The sequence below is a fragment of the Phaethon lepturus genome, unplaced genomic scaffold, assembly GCF_000687285.1.
Source record: "Phaethon lepturus isolate BGI_N335 unplaced genomic scaffold, ASM68728v1 scaffold1248, whole genome shotgun sequence".
In the NCBI taxonomy this organism is placed as follows: domain Eukaryota; kingdom Metazoa; phylum Chordata; class Aves; order Phaethontiformes; family Phaethontidae; genus Phaethon; species Phaethon lepturus.
The window spans coordinates 31,705-55,054 of record NW_010559472.1 but is presented as its reverse complement, the minus strand read 5'-3'; the positions used below and the strand labels follow the sequence as shown (position 1 = coordinate 55,054).

General features: G+C 48.1%; 1 protein-coding gene across 1 annotated transcript in view; it reads right to left on the bottom strand.

Moving 5' to 3' along the window:
• ACAN (aggrecan) overlaps positions 1–23,350 on the bottom strand; it is a 28,131-nt gene that overhangs the window by 1,192 nt on the left and 3,589 nt on the right. The window contains exons 5-16 of the mRNA XM_010293354.1: positions 22,857–23,150; positions 20,455–20,994; positions 19,772–19,946; positions 19,229–19,356; positions 18,814–19,107; positions 18,457–18,651; positions 15,835–17,748; positions 14,374–15,717; positions 2,428–2,586; positions 1,846–1,928; positions 1,355–1,499; positions 413–595 (exon numbers count right to left, since the gene is read on the bottom strand). Of these exons, the coding sequence (XP_010291656.1) occupies positions 413–595; positions 1,355–1,499; positions 1,846–1,928; positions 2,428–2,586; positions 14,374–15,717; positions 15,835–17,748; positions 18,457–18,651; positions 18,814–19,107; positions 19,229–19,356; positions 19,772–19,946; positions 20,455–20,994; positions 22,857–23,150 (5,454 nt within the window). The remainder of the gene's footprint in view (positions 1–412; positions 596–1,354; positions 1,500–1,845; positions 1,929–2,427; positions 2,587–14,373; positions 15,718–15,834; positions 17,749–18,456; positions 18,652–18,813; positions 19,108–19,228; positions 19,357–19,771; positions 19,947–20,454; positions 20,995–22,856; positions 23,151–23,350) is intronic.

The window sequence follows — 23,350 nt, the reverse complement described above, 5'->3', positions numbered from 1 at the left end:
AGCCCCCTCCATTCTCTCTGCCGATGCAGGTGGTGCCAAAACTCACCCTTTCAGAAGCCATTTCTTTTTCTTTCCTTTCTTTAAGCTGCCTGGGCCCTCGGTAAGCTCCTTGTTGCCCTTTCCCAGCTCTGGAGCTGCCCCTACCCTGCCTAGGTGGAGAAGCCTCCAGGACAGGAGTTGCCCGAGCTACCCCTCCAGCCAGCCCCCGTGGTCCACACCTACCCAGAAGATGCCAGCTCCCATGGCCCCATCATGGGGGAGCTTTCAACAAGTCAAGGGGACCATGATGTTCCCTTCTGCCCGGCTCGGAGCTAACCTGCAACCTGAGGTGATGCCCCCTCATTCCCAGTTCCTTCTCCCAGCTGCAGGGATCCACCAGCCCTATCCCAAAGGTGAAGGGGCTGAGACGTACGGTTTATGCAGGATATCCGCGGCTGCTCCCACTGCCCATTGGGCTGGCACCGAATCGTGGGCACGTGGCGCTGGATGTAGCCTTGGTTGCACTGGTACCGCACCATGGAGTTTATTTCGTAGCGGTCCTTCTTCCGACCGAAGGTCCTGGCGTTCTCCACCACGGGGGGGTCCCCACAGGCTACTGCAGGAGATGGGCAGAGACATGGAGAGCTTGAGGATTTCTGCCAGGCTGAGCAGGCAGCTCACACCCGGGCAGCTCCTGCCTGCCTGGCGCAGGCTGGGCACGCATAGCCTCGTCACTCTGCTTCTCCTGCGCCCTGTCCCATGAGGTCTCTGAATGATGGAGAGAGGGCATGTGTGATGGCTGCTTGAAAGGTGGCCACTTCTGGGGTGGAAGGAGGCAGCCGTGTCCACAGCCATCCTTGCCCAGCCCTGAGATGCAGTGGGAGTGATGCCCTCCCCTGTTATTCCCCCCTTGGAATAACTTCTCTTATCTAGAAGGTGTCTGGGTCCCATCTGGGCAGGTGCCATCACCAGAGCCTGCTGGGTTTTTTTTGCTACATCCACAAAGGGATCATTCCTTTGTTTTGGGGGGGAACAGACAGAGGCAATACAAAAAAGGAACAATTGATTAAAAAGTTCATAAAACCTAAAATCCCTTTGATATTGCCTCGGTCTACAAAATTCAGGGGCAGAGAAATAGGGAAATACTGCGATGGGCTTTAAGGCAGTGGTCTGCCTCAGGGTTCCATTCCTGCCTCCTGGAGAGGCAAGAGAGCAAGAGCTGGGCATCGCAACAGCCGCTTGTGTCCATGGGAGGGCATGGAGCTGGCGTATGGGGGTGAAGGCTCTGCCTGGAGACACGAAACCCTGGCCCTGGCAGCCCCGCAGCCACTGCCTGAGCTCCCCGACCCTTGCTGGTGCGGCGCAGGGTGCTGACCTGTTCCTTTCTTGCAGGTGAAAGGGAGGTGATAGTTGCAGGGGACGTCGTTCCATTCGCCTTGCTCGTGCCAGATCATCACAACGCAGTCCTCACCCGCCGCGAAGAAGTTATCGGGTTGGTTGGGCCGCCAGTTCTCAAATTGCTGCCGAGAGAGGAAAGCCCTTTGCCTAAGGCTGAGCCCTTCCCTCTCCTACCCCCTTCCTCAGCCCGGCTGCTGCCCCCCCCAGGCATCTCACCAGCAGAGACCATGAGTTGCCAGCGCTGCTATTAGAGTGGTTATTTCTATCACGATGGTGCCCAGGAGCTCTGCTGACCAGCTTTACTAGAGGTTTGGAAAAAACATGAGCCCTACAAAGTGTAGGGCTTCCTCCACTCTCCATTCAACGCCCAACCCAAGCACTTAGCACGCAATTCATGGGGCTTTTCCCACCCACGGGTGTCCTCCCCCCCAAGCTGGTGCCTGCCCACGCCGTGGGCTGCAGACTCACCAGGGAGTGCCCGTCGGACCAGCGGAAGTCATTCTCCACGGCTCTGTCGCTAAGGCCGATCCATTGGTAGTCCTGTGCATGGCCTGGAAGAGATGGAGGGGGAGAGAAGAGTTGGTCGTGCTTCCCCTACACCTTGCTGGAAGTGTTTCTTTGCCATCTCAGCTGTCTCTGGCCCTGGACCCACCTTGGTCATTCGGCTCCTTCTCAGTCACTAGCCCCTGATGTCCTTTTTTCCCCACATTGTGCTTGTCCATCTCTCTCACCACACAGTGTGCCATGAACATGGGTTCACCCACATTGGCATGGGTCACTGTGCTTGTTGCAGCAAGTGAACATTTTGTGAACAAGCCGCATCAGCAATGGGGTAAGAGCAAAGATCTGTCCTAGCTGAGAAAGGGCCATCCCCTGTCTCATGGCTGGATGGTTCTTCCTCCCCTGTGCAAGGGTGAGGCCTCATTAGGAAATATCTAAGCACCAGTGCAGGAAATTGTAGTTTTTATATCGTTTTGGATAAATTTGCCCATAGACTCAGAGTCCAACGGATGGACCCCTGCTGAGCCTTAGGCTGCCCTCGGTACTCACTGTTCACAAATTCTTGCTCCTCTGGGGTGATGATACTGCTCAGGTGGGCTTGATGTTGTCGGCACCTGGTCTCTGCATCCATCCAAGTCTCCCTGTCTTCAAAGTGCTTGTAGCAGTGGCCCTGGAACTTGGTCCAGCCTTCCTCACAGTTTTCCAGGTCTGAAACACATGAAGGAAGGATGAAAAGGAGTTGGTGCATGAGTCTGGAAGCCTTCCAACTCACCTCTTAGCAGCTCATGCTTTCATGGCGTGGGACAACACATGGTCACTTCCACGAAAAAGCAAACCCTGAGATTGTTGCCTGTGGAAAATCCCAGGGAAATTGAGCAGAAGACATTCAAGACACACACAGAGAGGGGACCCTATGTTGAAGACCTTGTGTGTGCAGTAACGTGACCAGTGCTACTAGAAAACTCGAGTGATACAAACTTGTTCCTGAGCAATTCAATTCCTGTGTAATGTTACTGGGCTCTGTTTTTGAGGAACTGACCAAGCAAGAACCCCTCTCTTCCCACTTGTGCTGGCCTGCAGAGTTTTCTTGCTTTGGAAAGCAACTCCAAAACCTGAATCCAGATGCTCAAAATCAACATGTATATGTTGGAAAAGAAAGGTGGGGGAAGAGCCCAGGTTCGGGTGGTCATGTTGGTCATGTTGGGGCTCTGGAGGTGAAGCAAGCTTACCAACGTGGGAGAAAAGAGACGGAGGCAGGAACTTACCATGGTGGAGAGAGAAAATGAATTCTCAAGGAAAAAGCTTGGAAGCTACTAGAGATGTAAAAAAATTTCTCAACTTTTCAGAATATCTTTTACCATCTGAGAGTTACCAACACTGAAGAGTTGAACACATTAATTATAAAAAAAAAAACAAACCACAGATGGGGGAGAGCAGAGACAAATGGGGAAACGACCAGAAAAGACCTTCAGCAGCTCTCATGCAACGCAACACCACACATCTTCATGTGACCAGAGGAAACAGAAAATCAGATGTATTTACTCTCAGCCATTCAGATGCCCAATCTACAGTCCATTCTCAGGCACTTTCTGGTCTTTGAGTGGTGGGCTTTTATGAGTCCTCATGCCACTCTTCCTTTCCAGTAAGGTTTTCTATACTCAGTTTCTTTCTTCTGTTGTTAAACTTGATAGGTCAAAGCACTTGTCACCTTCAATCAATCACACCAATTCCTCCTCATGCATCCTTCTGGTGTTCTTCCAGCTGGAGACTGCAGACGCTTCATAGATTTTGGAAAGGTTGGTAGTTAGTTGAGGCTTTAAAAATGTTTTCTGCTTTCTTCAACAGATCAAATAGATTATCTGGAAGTAGCTGAAGCTCTAAAGATTCCTGGTCTTTGCAGGCAGATCGCTTGCCAAGGTGAGCAGAGAACATGCCCTGTCTTTTGAGATTTAAGATTTTTTTCCAGCAGCTTGAATGCCACCCCTTGTCATCACAGCCTGGGGATGGAACAGCACATGGCACAGAACCTCAGCAGGACATTTCCTAGGAGAAAAGTCACTCACAGTAATATGACAGCAATTGTCTTGGAAAAGAATGGCAAAAAGTTTGTTCCCTGGTAGGGTCACTGTTGTGGTGCCAAGAAGAACTGGCTGTGTGCACAGACAGCAGAGCTCACCTATGGTGTCCTGATGTTCTTGGAGACTGATAGATGTTATAGAATGGAAGGTTTCCTCATGGGAATAATGAAGATTTACATTCACCACTGAATTCGGGGCACTGGCTTCCTCTTGCATCTCCCTGCTTCTGGGGCCCGGGCATCACAGCCGGTAAATCACAAAAGAGGAAATTCAGTCTGGCTTGGAACAAACAAGGTTGCAAGTGGCTGCAGGGTAGAAAGGTAGAAAGTCTCTTGTTCTCTTACAGGGATCTTCAACAACAGGTAGCAGGGATGGGGAAATCAGAGGCTGATTAGGTTGCATTAGGAAAAGTCATGCTAAGACAAATGGTCCAACGATCCTGAGCTGCCTTCTTATGGTCCACTCCATATGATTATATTGGAAGCAGAAAGAGAGATGCAGAGAAAGGGTAGGAGAAAATCCAATATATATCATCATTACTTGTGCCAAGATGAAGAAGCAACCTTCTTCCTCTTTTGTTTGAGCAAGGCAGGAGAGCTTCCTCTCAGCTAAGCTGATAAAAGTTTGGACTTTCATCAGCTTTAAGAAAAAAACCCAACCCTTTTTTTCTTTCCTTGTAGAAACAAAAAGAAGTATTAGTGCAGGTCAGAGTACCTAATTCTGATGGAAAAATAGGTCACTTCACGTTTTCTCAAAGATACACATTCCCTGCTGATATTGCCACAGGAAGCCACATTGAAGAGATGACAAAAATGTCATGCTGTGTCAAATTGGTGGAGGTTCCTGGGGTGAACAAGGCTTCTCTCAGCTGCATCTTCACAGAGAGACACACAATCATTTTGCATGGCTCAGTTGAAGCATCCTTCCATGAAATTCCAGTCTAGCAGAGAAAGTTTGCCTGGGGTGAAGATATACTCAGATCTGTACTCAGATGCTTCCCTACTGTTACAGATGAACAGAAAGACCCTTGACCCAAAGAGACAGTGACTTTTGTGATCAACACCGTTACAATCCGTATGGAGCTTTGCTAGAGAAACGTGAAAAAGAGAAAGCTGAAGAAGACACCAGAAGCTCCTGCTAAGGAATCCTAGAGGACATGGTGCTGTGATGAGCAAAGTAATCAAAATACATAAGCAAAAGTCTCTCCTACTGTTTTTTAAGCTTCTGTTAGAGGTTAGGTCACTGAGATGAGGGCAGGACTGGTGGAAGCACTTGGGATCAGCTTTTTTGGGGGGCAGGGTGGGAACGAGGTAGTGTAGCAGTTAGTAAGATTAGCTGAAGCCGGATAGGCCGTACCGATCTCACACAGGTCCCCTCCGTAGCTGGGAAGGCATAAGCATTTGAAAGAGTCGATGCCATCAACGCAGGTAGCTCCATTCAGACAGGGGCTTGAGTGGCACTCATCAGTGTCTGCAAGAAATCAAGGGCTTCCATTAGGGCTCTGGGCAGACAACTCCACCAATAGGAGAACTTGTTTCCTTGCTTGTTTAGGAGGCAATATCAGTTGTTTTGGGGGAACCTGTGAGTTTCTAGGGTCTTATTTTAAAACATACTGCTGCTGCTGGAAGAATGAAGGCAAGAGACCCAACCCACCCTACAAGGAAGACTTTGTTTTTCTGTCATTTGGTGGTTGAACACCACTGTGAAGATATCAGGAAAAGCTCAGCAAGATGTATCTAATATGCAGCGCTCCATGTCTGTGACAGCTGTGATAACTCTTCCTTGTCCACTGCCTCTGCCTGGTGGATTGAACATGCAAACTTGTGTCTGTGCCTCCATCAGCTATGTGCCTATGAGGAAAAACGTGGAATTCTCATAAATGACGGAAATATCCTGAAACAGATCTCTATCTCCTAACTGGCCTTCCTGGGGCCAGTGCTCGCTACTAGTTTCTTCCTAACCATAATTCAGGTGAAGTTCCAGGGCAAGAAATCCTCTCAGTGAAGATGAAGAAAGTGCAGGGAAGAAAAGAAGTGGGTTCAAAGGTGGTTCAGAGACCCTCAATCTTTTCCTTTTGAGGATCTTAGGCCTGGCTATAAGTGCCTCTTCCTTGGTGATGAGTATTGGAGTCCAGTGCCATTTTCTCCAGACCTGTCCCCACTATGCTCGCTCTTGCTTGTGATGGAGCTGGAAGAAGCTGTACATCTTTTCCAGCTGTGGATTCCCTCTTGGTGGAGGAAACTACTCTTAGTTGCTCACCTAGAACAGCCCTTAAAATTCTTTTTTTTTTTTTTTTTTCTGGAGGTGAACAGAGAAGTTGGTGTGGGAAGAGTTTGACCTCCAACTCTCCAATGTTTCTCAACTTGCTAATTAGCACAAGCCTGGATAGTAAATGCCACCATTTGGTAGCACTTCCATCCCCTGTCATCTTGGAGCAGAAGGAAGGAAGCATAGATGCTCTGAAGAAGGCCACAGGTAGCCAGTCTGTATCTACATATTGTAAAATCTAGCTTGTGCTGGAAGTAAAAACTCTTCTCCCAGTTTTGGGGGAGCCCAGTTCTAGGCTCTCCAGATTGAGCCTTAATCTTACTTACTGAGCTTTGGAATCAGAAGAAGAATCATTCAGAATGGAAAGATTTCAGAGACATTCAACTCAGAAACAAGGAGGTAGACTAAAGAAGAAAGCGGGAGCACATCCATGCAGGTTAGGTTAAATGATGACTGGTTAGATCCTCATGCGAGACGTTTCTCTCTTTCACACTCAGAAGAAATGTAAGGCTTTAAAAGTGCTGACTGACACTCCATGCTCTTCTTGTGGATGAAAGAGGTTAGTGAGGAAACATTCAAAGATGATAAACATGCTGGCTATAGAAATACCAGAGCAGAGCAGCAGCTCCTCAGGGTCTGTGCTCATCTTCTGATCGGGGTATATTCGGTCAGATGTTGTCTTCTTGCAGAACCATGGCCCAGCTGCTCAGTGTCCCCAGACATATGAGAGCAGATGCGTGTTATACCCCATGTGGCTGTATAGTCACTCATTGGCCAATGTCCGATATGTCAACTAAAAGTTGACAAGTTCTGCAACGTGCCTAAGTGATGGAGAAAATTCTTTCTGACCTTGGATGGTAAATCGGTTTGTGTGTTGTCATCTTTATTCTAGGCTGTATCACCACAAGCAATGCAATTATTCCTCAGGTGGCTGATGAAACTCTCACTCCACATTTGCAGTTCTTTGGTGAGAGATAAAACTTTTTCCTCTGGATTGCTCTTCTAAACACTCATGAATGCTTTCTGGATTTCTTTGTTCACTGCAACATGAAGAGAACTGGAGATCCTGTTTCCATGACACTAATAAATACTTTCCAGAACAAAATGGGAGTCATGGGCCTAACAGAAATGAAGAGTTGAGCTTGGCTGGCTATTGCTTATTAGCCACACTTGCAATTCCTAGAAGATAGAGACCATAAAGGAAAATGAGGTATCCTGAGGGATGATTACAACTCTAGAGGCCCCTTGGGCTTCCCAGGAGCAGTGACAGCAGAAGTTTGTGTTGATTCCAGTGGGCTCCAACTGAACAAGTAAGGAAAAGTTCTCCTTTGTCCATTAGGCTCCATGAAGTGTAAAGCACGCTGCAGAAGTGGGAACAAAGCACATACGAGAGCTAAAGCAGAACATTTAACAAGGAATAATGAGTCTTCATTCAGCTGTCTTTGGCCACGTGGACTAAAACTTGGTGCGTCCAAGATCTCTTCTGAGATGCAGGAGTCCTGCTATGAGTTGCCATCCCTGGTCTTGGAGGAGGAGGGAGCAGGCACACATGTGCAAGGTCATTGCCAGAAATTTCCAGCTGGGAAATAACACTGGAACAGAATTTCCTTTTACAGATATTGTATATAATATGATTGCACATATTATATAGGCTGTAAAAACAAATCTCTGCAGATGATATATATGTTATATATCTCTCCATACATATACATATATATTTTTATATATGACACATAGAGAAAGGGTGTGTACTTGTAGGTAGTGTTGGAAACAGACAACAAATACAAGTGAGACACAGACAGGGTTTTTTTTTTCCTAGAAGCGTGCTGCAAATGGCTGGAGAGAAGACGTTTTAAACACATGATCATCATAAATACCAAACTCCCCCGTCAGACCGTTGGGCTGTTGGGGCAGTGACCCTATCTCCATCTGGATGTAGAATCACCTCACCAAGCTGGTGTCAGGAAACTCAAACATATCAGCTGGGTTGGAGGAAGCGTTGCTGATTCTGTTCCTCCCAGAAAATCTGGATCTTGGAGGCCTTTTAGAAAAATAAGTTCTCAATGGTAAAACTGGCAGCGATGTTGTGCCTGGAAACCCTGGCAAGTTGGGTTGTGGGTGTTTCTAGGATATTGCCTCAAAACCATAGGATTTACCTGAGGTGAGAACCCCAGTAAAAAACAAATAAATTCCATCTATCACGCAATGCTTGGCTATTTTCTTCATAACCTTTTATATACCGTAAATGTGTCCATTTCCACAGAGTTTAGAGCTATATGAGGTTAGTAAATCACTGTACACCTCTTCAGCCAGCTGAAAAGCCTGCGGCACGCTAGGTGTGCCAGCTCTGCTCAGCACGGAGCGAGTCCCCACTTCCACAGCAGCAGCTGCCAGGTACCTCGACACACAAGGACCTTACACAGATGCGAGCTATTTATTTGCTTGGGTGAGCGGTCATTCAAAAAGTCAGCTCTGCTTTGAGATGCAGCTCAAGTGCTTATCAACTGACAAGAAGACAAGACTACTGCTATTATTACCCGGCACTAACAAAGGACAAGCCATGCGGCATGGGATGCAGAACAGAGGCAGCTCTTGCTTTCAAGAGTTTCAGTTCTAAAACAAAGACAGGGGAGAAAATGCTTTGCAGTGCCAAGAAGAGGAAGCCCATTTAGAACATATTATTAACTCACTTCTTGAGGATAATGCAAAATTAGCAGCTCTTTAGAAGACGATTTGTACTGCAGTTAATATTACCCAGAAGCTGCAAAAGATTATTCAAATCTACTGACACAACAGGTTCTATTTTTTGCTACTAAGAGGACCCAAGGTCTAACTTCAAGATTTGTTTTAGAAAATAAAACAATTACAACAAAATATCCAATGTAAACATGGTCTTGCATCTGGAAGATGTAAACTGTTGGCTGGAGAAAGCGAGGGAACTTACATAGCTACAATGCAAACTGTGAATTTGCTTCACCATTTTCTTCCTAAGATTTCTTTTATATTGCCAGATACGTACTATATTTAGTCAGAACTATTTTCTTTTGGTGCAACTAAACATAAGTATTCTCCCAATGCCTTTGAAAGCAATTTGCTGTACTGGATCATGGAAATTGGAAAGAGAAATCCTTTAGAAATGAAAAGGAAATAGATTGGTCCTGGTTTTGCTCAGAAGGCAAATGGCATGCAAAAGTGAACACACAGTGTCAGTGGTGAGAAGGAAATGCTTTTAAAATCCTTCATCTCAAGCTAAGAGGACAATACTAGAAACAGTGCTAACAATTTTTAAAACAATACAGTCTGTGCATTTCTCTCAATGGAAGCCTGTACGGAGGATGAGCAGGAACACCCATTACATCAGGTCAGCTTTGTGCTCAAAACATCCACTAAGGAGAAGCAGCTTGTGAACAGAGAGGATGCTATCACCCAAACCCAGAACAAACTGTATAGTTTTCCTGAAGCTGTGAGTAAGTGGTTCAGCAACATACCCTAGGTTTTAAATTCCTGGCTTTGTTCTGCAGAGAGGGAAAGATACGACAGAAAGGCAAGGCACTTTCAGGGTGTCCAACAGTCCCTGTTGTGCCCCTCACCCTTTCTTTATAGGCCTCCTTATAAGTGCAATTATCCAAACAGGGACTCAGAGACCAGCTAGATAATTATCTTCTAGAGACTGAGGGGAAAAAAACCATCCAGGTACAAATTAAATTTGCTTTTCAGAGACTCGTGGGAAGTTTGAACTGCTGATCTGATAGCTCAAACAGTGAAGAAAAACATTGGAGCAATTGTAGGGTGACTCCTACAAGAAAAGAATAGGAGGAGTTGGGGAAAACAGTTCTCTCTCATTTTAAGTAAAATGCTACCCTTGAACATCACATAGCCAGCTATTGACTTATGATGAGCAATTAAGTAATTAAAATAGTTAACTACAATAATTAAACCAAAGCCTCCATGCAGCAGAAGGGGCAGATATTCCTACAGCCTTTAAAATCTATATTCATCTAGAGAACAGCAAGTTTTCAGGGGGATCTGTTGACCTGTTGGGACCTTTGATTTGTCCAACATTCTCCTGGAAGGAGAACTCAGGAAATTTGGACATCTCTGCCTCCAAAATATTATGTGTAGAAGTAAACTGACATGTATATAACACTAGTCCAGGACTAGTGGTCCTGGACTGTAGGTTGACTCTTCAGGGAAAGGTTTTAATCAAGCAAAACAGACTGTATATCCAGGAGACATCAAATCAACTGGTCAGCCACAAATGGTCTGTGCTTTTGGTTGTCTCTCAGCCAGGACTGGTACTTCTATCTCCTTCTTGAGAGCATACCCTTCATTCCACATTAGGTGAAACATTATGAATCAGGTGAAAGTTTTCAAGACTTTTTTTCTTCTAGGTTGATCTTCTCTGGACCAACAAAACTCTATCCCTTGGACTTCCAAGGCACGAAGAATGAGGAAAGCCCACCAAGACCTTTCCTCAATTAGATTCTAACCTTCAGCTGTGTTGGAGCCATAGGCAGCAGACGTCGTGAACTCATTTCACCAGGGACAAGCAAAACTTAACATAAATAGCTGCCATTTCAGCACATTTCTCTTCCCCCCCCGCCAACTTGAGTAAAGTTTTTAAGTCATTGACTGGTCAGAGTGCTCCAAACCACAGCTTTTCACTGAAGCGCCAGCATGCTTTTTTCAGCTAATAATTATTTGTCTTCAAATGTTACCCGAAGCAAAAAGACCCACTGAGTTGGCAAAACTCTGGATGAAGAAGCCAAGCCTATGGACAATTCTTCAAGCTTGTGGGGTTCCTGTCTTCACGGAGGAATCAAACTGCTGACTAAAGACATGTGCATGTATAGCCTTCAATTTGGTTAAATACTAAGAAATACTGGCACTCCAAGCGTTAATCTTTGGTCTTCTTGTGTGTCTGGCTCTGGTTTTTAAAGAGAAGTAGAGACTACAACAGAGCAGAAAAATATCATTCTTCTCAAATCATGCCACTAAAAAGACTGCTGGATCTAACTGGAACCCTTCAGCGACAGGACAAGAGGGTAAAAGCCACATGCCTCCCTACTCTAAGCTCTTCGGTAAGCTTCACCCGTGCTTTAATGCTAGTCAAAATTAGTTGCACTTAATGGCATCCATTACATCCTACAAACTCTGAGCACAGCACAAGGCACAGATATTAGAACTGATCTTTCTGCAAGAGCTAAATTGCAAGACTGGGAAGCTTCAGGTAAAAATGTAGCCACAACATGGGAAACAGCATTTTGGGTTCCAGTCTACACTTCTTCCTTGTAGACTTTCCACGTACACACTGTCCAGAGCACTGTAAAAAGTAATGACCCAAAAAAGGAAATTTTTTTTTCCTTTTTTTTTTTTTTTTCTTCTTTTGTCATCACTTTGCTCTAATTCTCTAGAAGAACTTTGACTTGTTGCAGGGGTGTTGCAAGTTCATGGTCAATACACTTTCTTGCCGCCTGGATGAGCTTCCTTCAGACCCTGACCAGGACTGCATTTAACCCTATAGGGACACTGTAGTAAAGAAGCTCACCAATAAAAAGAGAAGTTTTACCTTAAAATATCTTCCCTGGTGGGACCACCAGCCATGCACATGTACTCAAGCCCATTTCTAGTTTATAAAGATTCTACAATTAAACTTCATGCAGTCGTTGCTTACCTCTCCCTGTCACCTGCTAAGAAACTCCAGCTGCTGCATCGTCATCTCCACGACTTGCAAATACACAACATGTTCCAATTTCAGAACATTTTTCAAACTTCTTCACACATGAGTTGCTGAACACATGGTTTTCTTTCAAAATACTTCACAAGAATGTTGGCTAACAAATGCTACGAAGAATCTGGCAGTCGCCTTATGGGTAATTTATAAAAAGAAAAAGCAGTGAAATAAAACCATACTTTGGGGCCAATTTTTAATTATTTTTTTTTTCTCCTGAGCCTCACTGGCTACTTTCCTTCCTTCCCCTCAAGCCTGCCTTTGCTGGCTTATTTTTGTCTCCTGGCTTGGACACAGCAGTGGGCTGCTACCATTAGGTGTGCAAGGAGGGCTTTTGGGTGCGTACCACCTGCAGCACCCTGCCAAGCCCTGGATGCGGTGCCAGGCTGGACCAGTGCTGTGGGAATGACCCTGCTGACTTGCCCTCACCCACTGCTGCAGCATCTGCTGTGCAGCTGCTCAGCAGAGACAGACAGGACCTCAAATGTGTTATGAGCAGGACTGGACAAAGGTTTGTGATTGCCTGTTTTCTCAGGGGGAGAGAAGTGATGCAGAAGGAGATGCAGTGACTCATTCAAAACACTTTGGGGATGGAAATGATGTTAGAAACCAGGCTGAGCATCACAAAGCCCTGCATTTACAGACCCTTACTGAGTCCAGAGCTGCCTATGCTGAATGGTGTAAAATAACCAAAAAGCAGCAGTTCAGGAGGTAATGTGGGAAGGGGGTGGAATTAATATTACTTTTGCTAGAAGGAACTGAGCAAATCTCTTTGTGCATACATTTTGTACCATACTTAAGCAACATGTCCTACATGACCTGTGGCCCATTGAGAACTGAGCATATGTAGGACCTTCATGCAACAGCACAGCATTGATGGTTTTCAAATGGGGCCTGTTCCCTAGGAACCTGCTCCTGATTGCAGCAAAGTAAAAATAATCTGGGTCCAGGGATGTCATGGGACATCCTGTGGTACTGGGCACAGGGCTCCTCCCTTGGCCAAGAAGCAAGGACCAGCAAGCACAACGATGTCCCATCTCGTTTTCTTCTCATTGCAGTATCCTAATGCCTACAAGGCACATGAACGCTGCTCAGGGGATGCTCGTCAGAAAGCTAGCAGAGTGTTTTCGTCATAAATGGTTACTCAGATTTAAATATTTTGTCTGTTTAAACTTGGCAGCAAGGGATCCTACCAAAGACAGAGTGCTAAAACGCCAAAAAGGGGCAGGGTGGAAGGAAGGATATTTGTCAGCAGAGCTGACAAAAGGTAGTGACTCTCTGAGCATCGTCTTGCACATTTAGCCCGTTCTAGCTTCAGAGAGCACCGTAAGACACAGACCAGAGGACGGCCAAGCTCTGTGCCAAAGGGATTGGAGCAGTTTGCCCAATGCAAACATTGCACTCTGTGCAGGTGATGCTGAGCAGAGATTTTTGTCCCCAGCCGGCTTTGCTTTGCTTCTTACCCCTCAGCACTGCAAAGCTGCTGATGGCCGGCGTCCCACTCTGGAGCAAGCGCTATGAAACACTCGGAGATACGGGCAGCAAGTCAACACATCACGCAAAGAGAAACAAACCAGGACAGAGACTTGCAGCCCGTCTTATCCAACTTCTCATCTGCATCCACTAGCCAGGGTGGAATTCTCTGGTGGGTGGATCCGTCTTTGCTCTTGTTTCCATATGAGAAGAAAAAATTGTTGTTTTCTCTAGATTATAGCAATAGCTTAGAGCAGCTTCAGAGGGGGCGTGAATGCCCTAGTGCCTTCCCCAGCTGTATCACACCCAGGGACCTGGTCACAGTGGCTCTCAATAACCGTTCACAGAATACTCTTTTTTTTGAGCCCCCACCTCCGGCAGCACAGAGGGGAGAGCTCATCTGTTTCCCAGTGGTGACCTGGGTACCCCGGGGGGCACAAGCAGACGGTGCATCCATCATGTTCCTGGCAGGGGCCAGCCCCAGTGGGCTGCTCATCATGGCTGGGGTCCAGCCACGTCCACCAGGAACACCGATTCAGAGGAGCGACTGATGCCTACTGTGATGGTGAAGTGGCGGAAGGCCAGATATGCATCTTCTGGTGCTTCCCTTTAACTGGTCCTCTGCTGCTCTCCCCAGGGGCATGTAATTGCCATGGGCAGGCAGGAGGGAGGTCCTGGAGGCTTCTGGGGATGCATTTATGGTGACTGGATAATTGCATTACCTGGCCAAACACAGACTACCATTTGTTAAGACAGAAGCTATTGAACATGACCTGTGAAAACCCCCACATGTTTATGGCTTCCCACCACAATAATGTTCTGCTCAAGCCTGCTTCTGTGTTAACATTCTCTGCTCTAGAAGAAGCAAAGAAGTGACAGCTATGCCCCCTCCCTCCCTTCCCTTCCATAGCATGTTCCCTTCCAAACGAGAAGAAGACACAGTACCTTCTGTAGTGGGTCCTAGTGCATCTATTGCTTCTTGTGAGACGGGCAGGGCAGCAGTAGCGGTAGCCAGCAGATGGGCATTGTCTAGAACAACAGCTGTCTCCGTCTCTTGCCCTGACACCGTGGGAGGGGAGGGCTGTATTTCAAGCTGATCCTCTTCAGGGTTCCTGGGTGCCTGCGTTGGTTCAACATCTGGAGTACTGGTAGTAATTACAGCGTCTGGGACAGAGGTTTCCCCTGAAACGCCTGTGATCAAGTGTGTCACAGCTCCAGATGTTGCATCAGGAATTTCCTTCTCAGGAGCACCAGAGGGCTCACCACTGGCCAAAGATGTGGCAGCTGTGTCGATGTTAGCAGCAGGCAACACGGATGCTTCTCCACTGATTTCATGGACTGTGGATGTTTCTATGCCGATTTGGGGAAACACAGATGTTTCCCCACTGGTTTCATGGACTGTGGATGTTTCTATGCTAGTCTCAGGAAATGCAGATGTTTCACCCCGCGCTTCTTGACTTGTGGATGTTTCTATTCTGATTTCAGGAAATGCAGAGGTTTCCCCACTTACTTCTTGAACTGTGGATGTTCCTATGCTAATTTCGGGGTAGACAGAGGTTTCACCCCTGGCTTCTTGACTTGTTGGTGTTTCTATGTTAATCCCAGGGAATGCAGAGGTTTCCCCACTGATTTCGTGGACTGTAGAAGTTTCTATGCTAATCTCAGGAAATGCAGATGTTTCACCTCGGGCTTCTTGATTTGTGGATGTTTCTATTCTAATTTCAGGAAATGCAGACGTTTCCCCACTGATTTCGTGGACTGTCGAAGTTTCTATGCTGATTTCAGGAAATGCAGATATTTCCCCACTGGTTTCATGGACGGTGGATGTTTCTATGCTAATTTCGGGGTAGGCAGATGTTTCACCCCTGGCTTCTTGACTTGTGGATGTTTCTATTCTAATTTCAGGAAATGCAGAACTTTCTCCACTGATTTCATGGACTGTGGAAGTTTCTATGCTAATCTCAGGAAAGGCAGATGTTTCTCCACTGGTTTCATGGACAGTGGATGTTTCTATGCTAATTTCGGGATAGCCAGATGTTTCACCCCTGGCCTCTTGACTTGTGAATGTTTCTATTCTAATTTCAGGAAATGCAGACGTTTCCTCACTGATGTCTTGACTTGTGGATGTTCCTATCGTAATTTCAGGAAATGCAGATGTTTCCCCACTGATTTCTTGTATTGTGGATGTTTCTGTGCTACTTTCAGGAAACGCAGAGGTTTCCCCACTTATTTCTTGAACTGTGGATGTTTCTATGACAATTTCAGGATAGCCAGATGTTTCTCCTCTGGCTTCTTGACTTGTGGATGTTTCTATGCTAAATTCAGGAAATGCAGATGTTTCCCCACTGATTTCTCGGACTGTTGATGTTTCTATGCTGAATTCAGGAAATGCAGATGTCTCCCCACTGATTTCATGAATCGTGGATGTTTCTACACTAGTTTCAGGAAATGCAGATGATTCCCCACTGATTTCTTGAATGGTGGATGTTTCTATACTAGTTTCAGGAAATGCAGAAGTTTCACCACTGATTTCATAAGCTGTTGATGTCTCTATACCACTTTCTGGCCATGCAGATGTTTCCCCACTTAGTTCACCAGATGCAGAGACCTCACCACTTGGCCCAAAACTGTGGGGAAACGTGACAGCTGTTTCCCCACCCAGTTCCTGGGATACTGTTGGTCTTGTCACAACTTCTACTAAATCAGAAGTGACTAAAGTGACTTCTGGAAGTCCTGAGACCTCCCCACTAATATCAGTCACTGCTGAAGATTGTCCACTTAGATCTGTGGCTCCAGAGAGATCTCCACTGATGTATGGGATCCCGGATGGCTCTCCACTGAAGTCTCCTGTCCCTGAAGGAAATCCACTAGTCTCCACAGCTCCAGACCCATCTCCAGATAGCCCTCTGTCTCCAGAAGGAAATCCACTCATTTCTATCATCCCAGATGGCCCTTCTCCCACCTCTTGTGCAACTGACGTCTGTGTTACAACTTCAACCAAAGTGGTATCCACCAGAGAGACTGTGGGAAAACCAGAGGTGAGTCCACTTTCCTCTCCAGACAGTAGGCTACTGGTGACATCAACTCCAGAGACTTCTCCACTGCTGTCAATCACTCCACTCGGATGTCCGCTCATCTCGAGCACTCCAGAAACACTTCCACCAAAGTCTACGTGCCCAGAAGGCTCTCCACTGATGTCTAAACTCCCAGATACCACACCTGATGCATCTTCACCTCCTGAAGACAATCCACTGATTTCCAAAATCTCTTGTGCTTCTGCTCCTGTAATTGAGGGGGTTGTTGTCACTTCCTCCAAACTGGCATCTACAAAGGTAATGCCCGAGGCCTCACTGCTTCCATCAATACCAGAAGTAAGGCCACTTAGGTCCACCAGGCCACTGACTTCATGCGTTCCAGATAGTTCTCCACTGACATCTAGTCCTGAGGGCAACCCACTGAGCTCAGGCCTTCCAGAAGGCTCCCCACTGAGCTCAGGACCTCCAGAGGGTTCCCCGCTGAGCTCAGGCACCCCAGAAGGCTCCCCACTGAGCTCAGGACCTCTGGAGGGTTCCCTGCTGAGCTCGGGCACCCCAGAAGGCTCCTTGCTGAGCTCAGGCTCTCCAGAGGGCTCCCCGCTGAGCTCAGCTCCTGAGGGTAACCCTTGGGCTCCTCCACTGGTGTCCCACTCTGTAGATGGGAACCCTGAGAGATCTCCTTCACCGCTGACTCCGATGGATCCTTTTCCCTCCTCTTGTCGTTCTGGCACTGTTGTTACAACTTCCACCAATGTGGTATCCACAAGAGAGACAGTAGGAAAACCAGAGGCGAGACTGCTTTCCTCTCCAGATGACACACCACTGACTAGCTCAATGCCAGAGATTTCTCCGCTAAATCCAGAAGGCAACCCACTGCTTTCCACTCCAGATGGCATCCCACTAATTTCCGGTGTCCTTGAAGTAGGCACAGGTACATCTCCCTCTGCAGAAGGTAAGCCACTGATGTCAACAATGCCAGAAGGCACGCCACTCAGGTCCCCTGAAGGTAGCCCACTTTCTCCAGGTAGAAAGCCACTGGTTTGTAGGTCTACCGATGGTAATCCACTTTCTCCGATCCCTGAGTGTTCTCCACTAAGTTCAAAAACTCCAGAAGATGGTTCTCTGCTTGTGTCCGGGACTCCAGATACCCACCCGGATGCTGAAGGTTCACCACTGACTTGATGTTCTCCAGATTCAGTCACCTCCCCCGACACTTCGCTGACAGAAGCATCAGTACTTGTTTCCTCTGGTATTACGGTAGCTGGAGGAAAACCAGATGGACTCACTGGAAAAGAAGGAGTGAAGAAAGAGAGGGAGACAGGAAAATTATTTAGTAAATTGTTTTAAAGAAGCTATTAACAATTTCCTGATGGACTTTACCTCCAAACTGATACCTTTGCGATAAAGGCACAAAGTCCTATGTGCTTGCAGAAATAATGTGGTCCTTTCAAATTTGTTAATGAACATTATATTTTAAACAACTATACATTAAATATATCTGGGAAACTGACAGAATATGTAATCTTTTGACACAGCACAATGGCAACAGTGACACCAATTCCCAGGTGTCAAAACCAAGCTACTGCTTCCTTGGAGATGGAAAAGAAAAAGTTTGGTGCTGCTCTGACCACACTGCAGCTCTGTCCTCCCTGGAAGGTATGACCTGAGGTCTGTTTCCAGCCTGCCTTCCCCATCCCGGATACACAACAATGTATTTTGGAAGGTGCTCAGGCAAAGCTGCATGTGCTGGTCTGCAGCATGGCAGGATGGCTGGTCATTTAGTTCAGTCCTAGGCAAAAGTTCAGTAATATACATCCGTAGCTCCTCCTGTGGTACTCGTGTGCACAGCCTCAGACTTTGCTAATATGGCAAATATTAGCTGGATTCAGAGATGGTCCCCTTCAGCAAGGACACAGTCCATTTATTTTGGGAGTGTCCCAACCCTACAACACTAGCCAAGCGTGACCCAGGAGATGGGGAAGCTCTGACCTACCTGAGAGCAGCGACATGTCAGTTGGGAAGACTTCTGTCCCCAAGGCTGTCTGATTCTCAGCTTGAGTGGCAAACTCTGTCTCCACAGTTGCCTCCTCCCCGGAGGGTATCCCCTCCACTCCAGGGATCACTTGGGTTGCCAGCACATCTTCTTCAAAGAATGAGGTGACCCCCTCCTCCTCTGCAGGTGGCAGAGCTAGAACAAAAAGGTATTGGAGGAAGTTTCCAAAAATTCACTGTCCAAGATGCCAGTGAAGTTCTTCACCCAAACCAGCACCCCAGTGTGCCTGACCTCCCTTGTGAAATCCCTTACCCCGAGGAGACTAGTCTACATGCCCTACAAGGGGTGGGACGGTACCTTTGAAGCAGAAGGCATGATGCCGGGACAGCGGGTGGGGAAAGCCTGTTTGGTTGTAGTGCTGGTAGACAGTTCTCACGCCGGGCGCATCCCCCCCACAGGCGGGACGGGGGCTCACGATGGGATAGCGGAGGCTGCCATCGGCTACCCAGCCAGCGTAGCATCTGTCCAGGCCCTGCTTCCAGGCGGCATGGAGCTGGCCAACAGAGGCCAGTGTGGCGTTTTGGCTCTCACAGTACTGCTGAGCTTCTGGGAAGGTGAACTGCTCTGGCTGGGTTGCGAAGAACACCTCGCCTGAGGGATGGGAGAGAAAACAGGCGTGAGGCCCTGCATCCCACCCACGCACACACAGATGTGGGGATGTGAAGCACACTTTTGCTCCACAGCCGTGCCCAGAGGAAGGGGGAGAACATACCCTTGAGCCTGTCAATGTAGCAGTACACATCGTAGGTCTCTGAGGCTGGGCGCATGCCGTATGACCGCACACCCGGAGAATTCTCTTTGTCTCCTATGCAGTTGCTTCGGGGATTCACAATGGGATACCTACCAAAAGAAGAAGAGAGGTGGTAACCCAAGGTCAGCCTTATGCACCCTGTACTGAAAGAACCTCAGTGTACTTGGGAGCACTTCACTGTTAGAGGTGCTCAGAGGCCCCAGCGTGACGTGGAAGCAAGTCCACTTACAGCTTGGGGCAATGAATACAAACTTTCCTCCACTTTTCCTACATGTCAAGGGAGCTCACTGCTGCAGGATGTATACACAGGTTAGGAAACGGGTAGGACAGGCTGAGAAGAACAGGTCTATTGACCACTAGATACCATGGCCTGGAGGAAACCTTAGGTCAGAAAAGCTTTAGATGCTGACGAGCAGAGCAGCAGGCCAGCCCAGAGTAAAGCCTCAATTTCATGGCTGAATAGTAGTTTTGAGAGGGGTCTTCCCCAAGTCAATATAGTTTTACCTGACTGTCTGGTCCCGCAGCCAACCGGCATCACATTGGTCAAAGCCAGCCTCGTAGGCAGCCTGGAGCTGTTCGGGAGTGGCAATAACTGCGTTGTTCTCCAGGCAGGCCTGCTGAGCTTGGACGAAGGAGAAGGCATATCTGCTGCTGGCGGCGCGGTAGTGAAACACCACACCTGGGGAATGAGAAGCCATGCTGAGACAGCAGATACGGGACCCCCCCTCCACTGAGGTGCATGACCAGAAAAGGTCATCCCAACAACAGTGCAAGGACCAGTGCCTGTCAAACCCACTTTGATGGAGATGCCTCATTCGCTGAGCTCCACTGCCATCGAGGATGGTGTCTGGGGATCTCTTTAGCCCTCCTCTAGGCTCTTCCTAACTTGGCTTTCCCCTTCCCTGGAGCCAGGTGCACATGGCAGTGCAGAGTGTGACCACTGCAGCTCCAAGCATCAGCCGTTGGAGCCCTTTTCAGCACATGATGGAGTGGCCCACAGCCTCCTCCTCACCCCTTCTGTCCTACTGTAGTGGAGGCACTCAGCCTGTCTCTGACCCCAAACAGGCCTGCACACCTCCAGGGACCTGGATGCCCTCTGTGACAGCAGAAGCTCAGGCTGTTTTCAGCTGAACGATTACCTCTAGGAGACACCAATCTTCTGGCTTCTCAGAGTCCTGGTGACTTACCTGTGGGGGAGATGGGCTGCTCGGGGAGGAGACCGACACCAGGGGCTGCTGTCACTCGCACCAGCTGGTCTTCCACCGTGAAGGTCGAGGCAGTCTCTAGTCCTGGTGTGGCAGTCACCCCCACGGCCTCTTCCACCGAGCTCACCTCTGCCGTTTCAGTGGTGACGGCAGTGCCTAAGGCTACAGTGGTGACGGCAGTGCCTAAGGCTACGGTGGTGACCTCTTCAGGTGCAGCCCACACCCCTGTGAGATCCACCTTGGTCACATTCTCCTCCTCTGGGGCAGCTGTCTCTACTGTGACACCGGTGGCGAAGAGATCGGGCAGGATGGTGAAGCCCTCGTACAGTTCGGTGGCAGTGGGTGTGATCTCAATGGGCTCCAGGGTGGCGATGCTGCCGCGGGCCTCCTCCTCCGTGGCGTTGCGTGGCAGAGGAAGCTCCACTTCGGTCTGGGTGACAGTCTGGACAGTGAAGGCGCTGCCCAGCTCGCTTCCCGTCTCATCGATGAACTGCCCTGGGACCAGAGTCTCAATGTCGTCCCCTAAATCAGGAGACGAAGCAGTGGTCAGAGGGGACGTGCTCAGTCTAGCAAGGCGTGCTGCGCTGGTGCTGCCTCCAAGAAGCAGCTGGGTGTTTGCCAGAAGAGCAGGGAAATCATGATGCTCTTTTAAAAACAAATAGTTTTCCTTCCTCCACTATGATTCTCCGCAAGACCCCGGCACGGAGGGCATGTCTATGAGTTAGAGGCAATGAGCCACCGCATGCTCCACAGCTGGTAAATCAAAGAGGACTTTCCCTGCTCGCCTCCCAGCTCTCCTCCCCGGGAACACCTTGCCCATATCCAAGTCTGCACTGACCTCTAGTGCCTGCTGCAAGGAATTTAAGGTGGCAGGAGGGAAGCAGGGGAGCTTGGATAACCTCCACAGCAGGTCTGAGCTGTGGGAGAAAGACAGCTGGATCCTCACACTCAGTCCATGAAGTCTCACCAGGATCGCTATCTCCTTCTGCTCTGCCCTGGCAAGGACTTAAGAGCTCGTCACATGTAATCATGTTATCCCCATCACCAAAGCAGCCAAGGCAGTCACTTGCTGTACCAAATACATTCAAACAATTTTTCTCCTCCCACATAATTTTTTTGCTCGAGTCACGTCACTGGCTGTAGAATGTGCTTAACGTGCCACTGAGCAGGTCAGCTTACAGCAAGGACGATGGTTTAAAGAGCAGCATAAAACAGAACGGGGCAGGTGAGGGAGTGATGAGAAATCTTGGATATGCAGTGAGGCAGGTCTCAGCTGGGGAGGGAGAGATAATGAGACACTGTCAGGCTTTTCCCCTAATACTGCTTTCCCTGCTCTATTTATTTTCAATTCCATTTTCCTGCTAGTTCATTTTAGCCAGTACCTCTCAGACCTCAAGGGATTCAGAGAATTAGGTACAGATGCTCAAACAAGGGCTGGCTGTACTCAGCCGTTTCAGATGCATACCCTGAGATAATCAGAAGGCTGTGGCTTGGTGGACCAGACTTTAGGTTGGCCTCGTAGCTGGATAACTCCAAGGGGTTTGGGAGGTTTTACAGGGCCTCCTGACACACTGATCATGCATGCATCTGGACACAATCGGTCTGTATCAAAGGGGTTTCAAAACATATTTTAAAATATCATTATTATTTTTGTAAAGATGGCAATCCTATTTGAATGTTGGCCTCTGGTTGTCCTGAATAGACCTGTGAGCACCTGTGAGCACCACTGTGAGGACCTATGGTGTCCGCTTTGCACCAAAGTGCAAAGCGGACACCACTGTGCTTTGGTCCCTCCTTTACACCACTGTGCTTTGGTCCCTCCTTGCTGCAGGGAGAAGAGTGCAGTTAGAAGAAAGGGGGAGTAGCTGGGATGCTCTCGACTTCCTAGGTGCAATTTTGCCCTATTTCTGATTACCAGAGACTGCTGCAGTCTCTGATTTATCCCAGCCTGGAAACTCAGGCACGTGTTTGTACCACGTCACAGCACTATACACATCTTCAGGGTCAGATCTGTTCTCTTTTTCCTTCTGTTCCATATCCAGCATTCAAAGTGTTGTACATGAAGCACCTGAGCTCTGCTCCACGTCTCCTGGAGATCTACCAAAGCTGGAAGGTGTGAGAAGACTGGGGAGAAGAGGACTGTGTTACATGCACCTCCTCAGACCCACTCCCCCCGGACAGGGCAGGCATCTGTGCACTTTCTGCATCTGCTTCATACCTGAACATGAATGGGGGACCAAGTCCTTTGCCAAACCTGCTCTTCCCCCCACCCTTTAAAAAAAAACAAAAAAAGAAAGCAGCACAAGATTAGCTCTGGCCAGGGAGCTCCCGCTTGCCGATGTGTGGAGGCACATCGCTTAGCCCCACAGCCCTGACGCACTTACCGCTATAGCAGATGGCATCATAGCGAGAGTCGGGATGAGGGTACCCTGTTTGGTTGACGTACAGGTACACTGTCCTCACACCCACCAGGTTTCCTCCACAGTTGGGACGTGCTCTGGAAATGGGGTAGCGGACGCTGCGATCGGCCAGCCAGCCTGCACTGCACATGTCCATGCCGTCCTTCCAGGCCAAGTACAGTTCTCCTGTGGTGGCCAAACGGGCTCCTAAACTGCGGCATTTGTCAAAAGCTTCTTGGAAGGTGAACTTCTCAGGGGTGGTGGCATAGAAGACTTTACCTGCAATCACACCAGCCGTTAGTGCAAGAATTAGCTGTAGAATTTATTCCAATTCCCTTTCCCCTTTCCATTCCTGAGAGTCTGGATAAGATGCAAAGTCCTGTGTGCAGCTGAACTGCAACCCCACGTTGGTGACTGTCTATAAAGACCAGAAGAAAGGGAGCCTTACAGACCGAATACATACTGGAGCAAAACATACC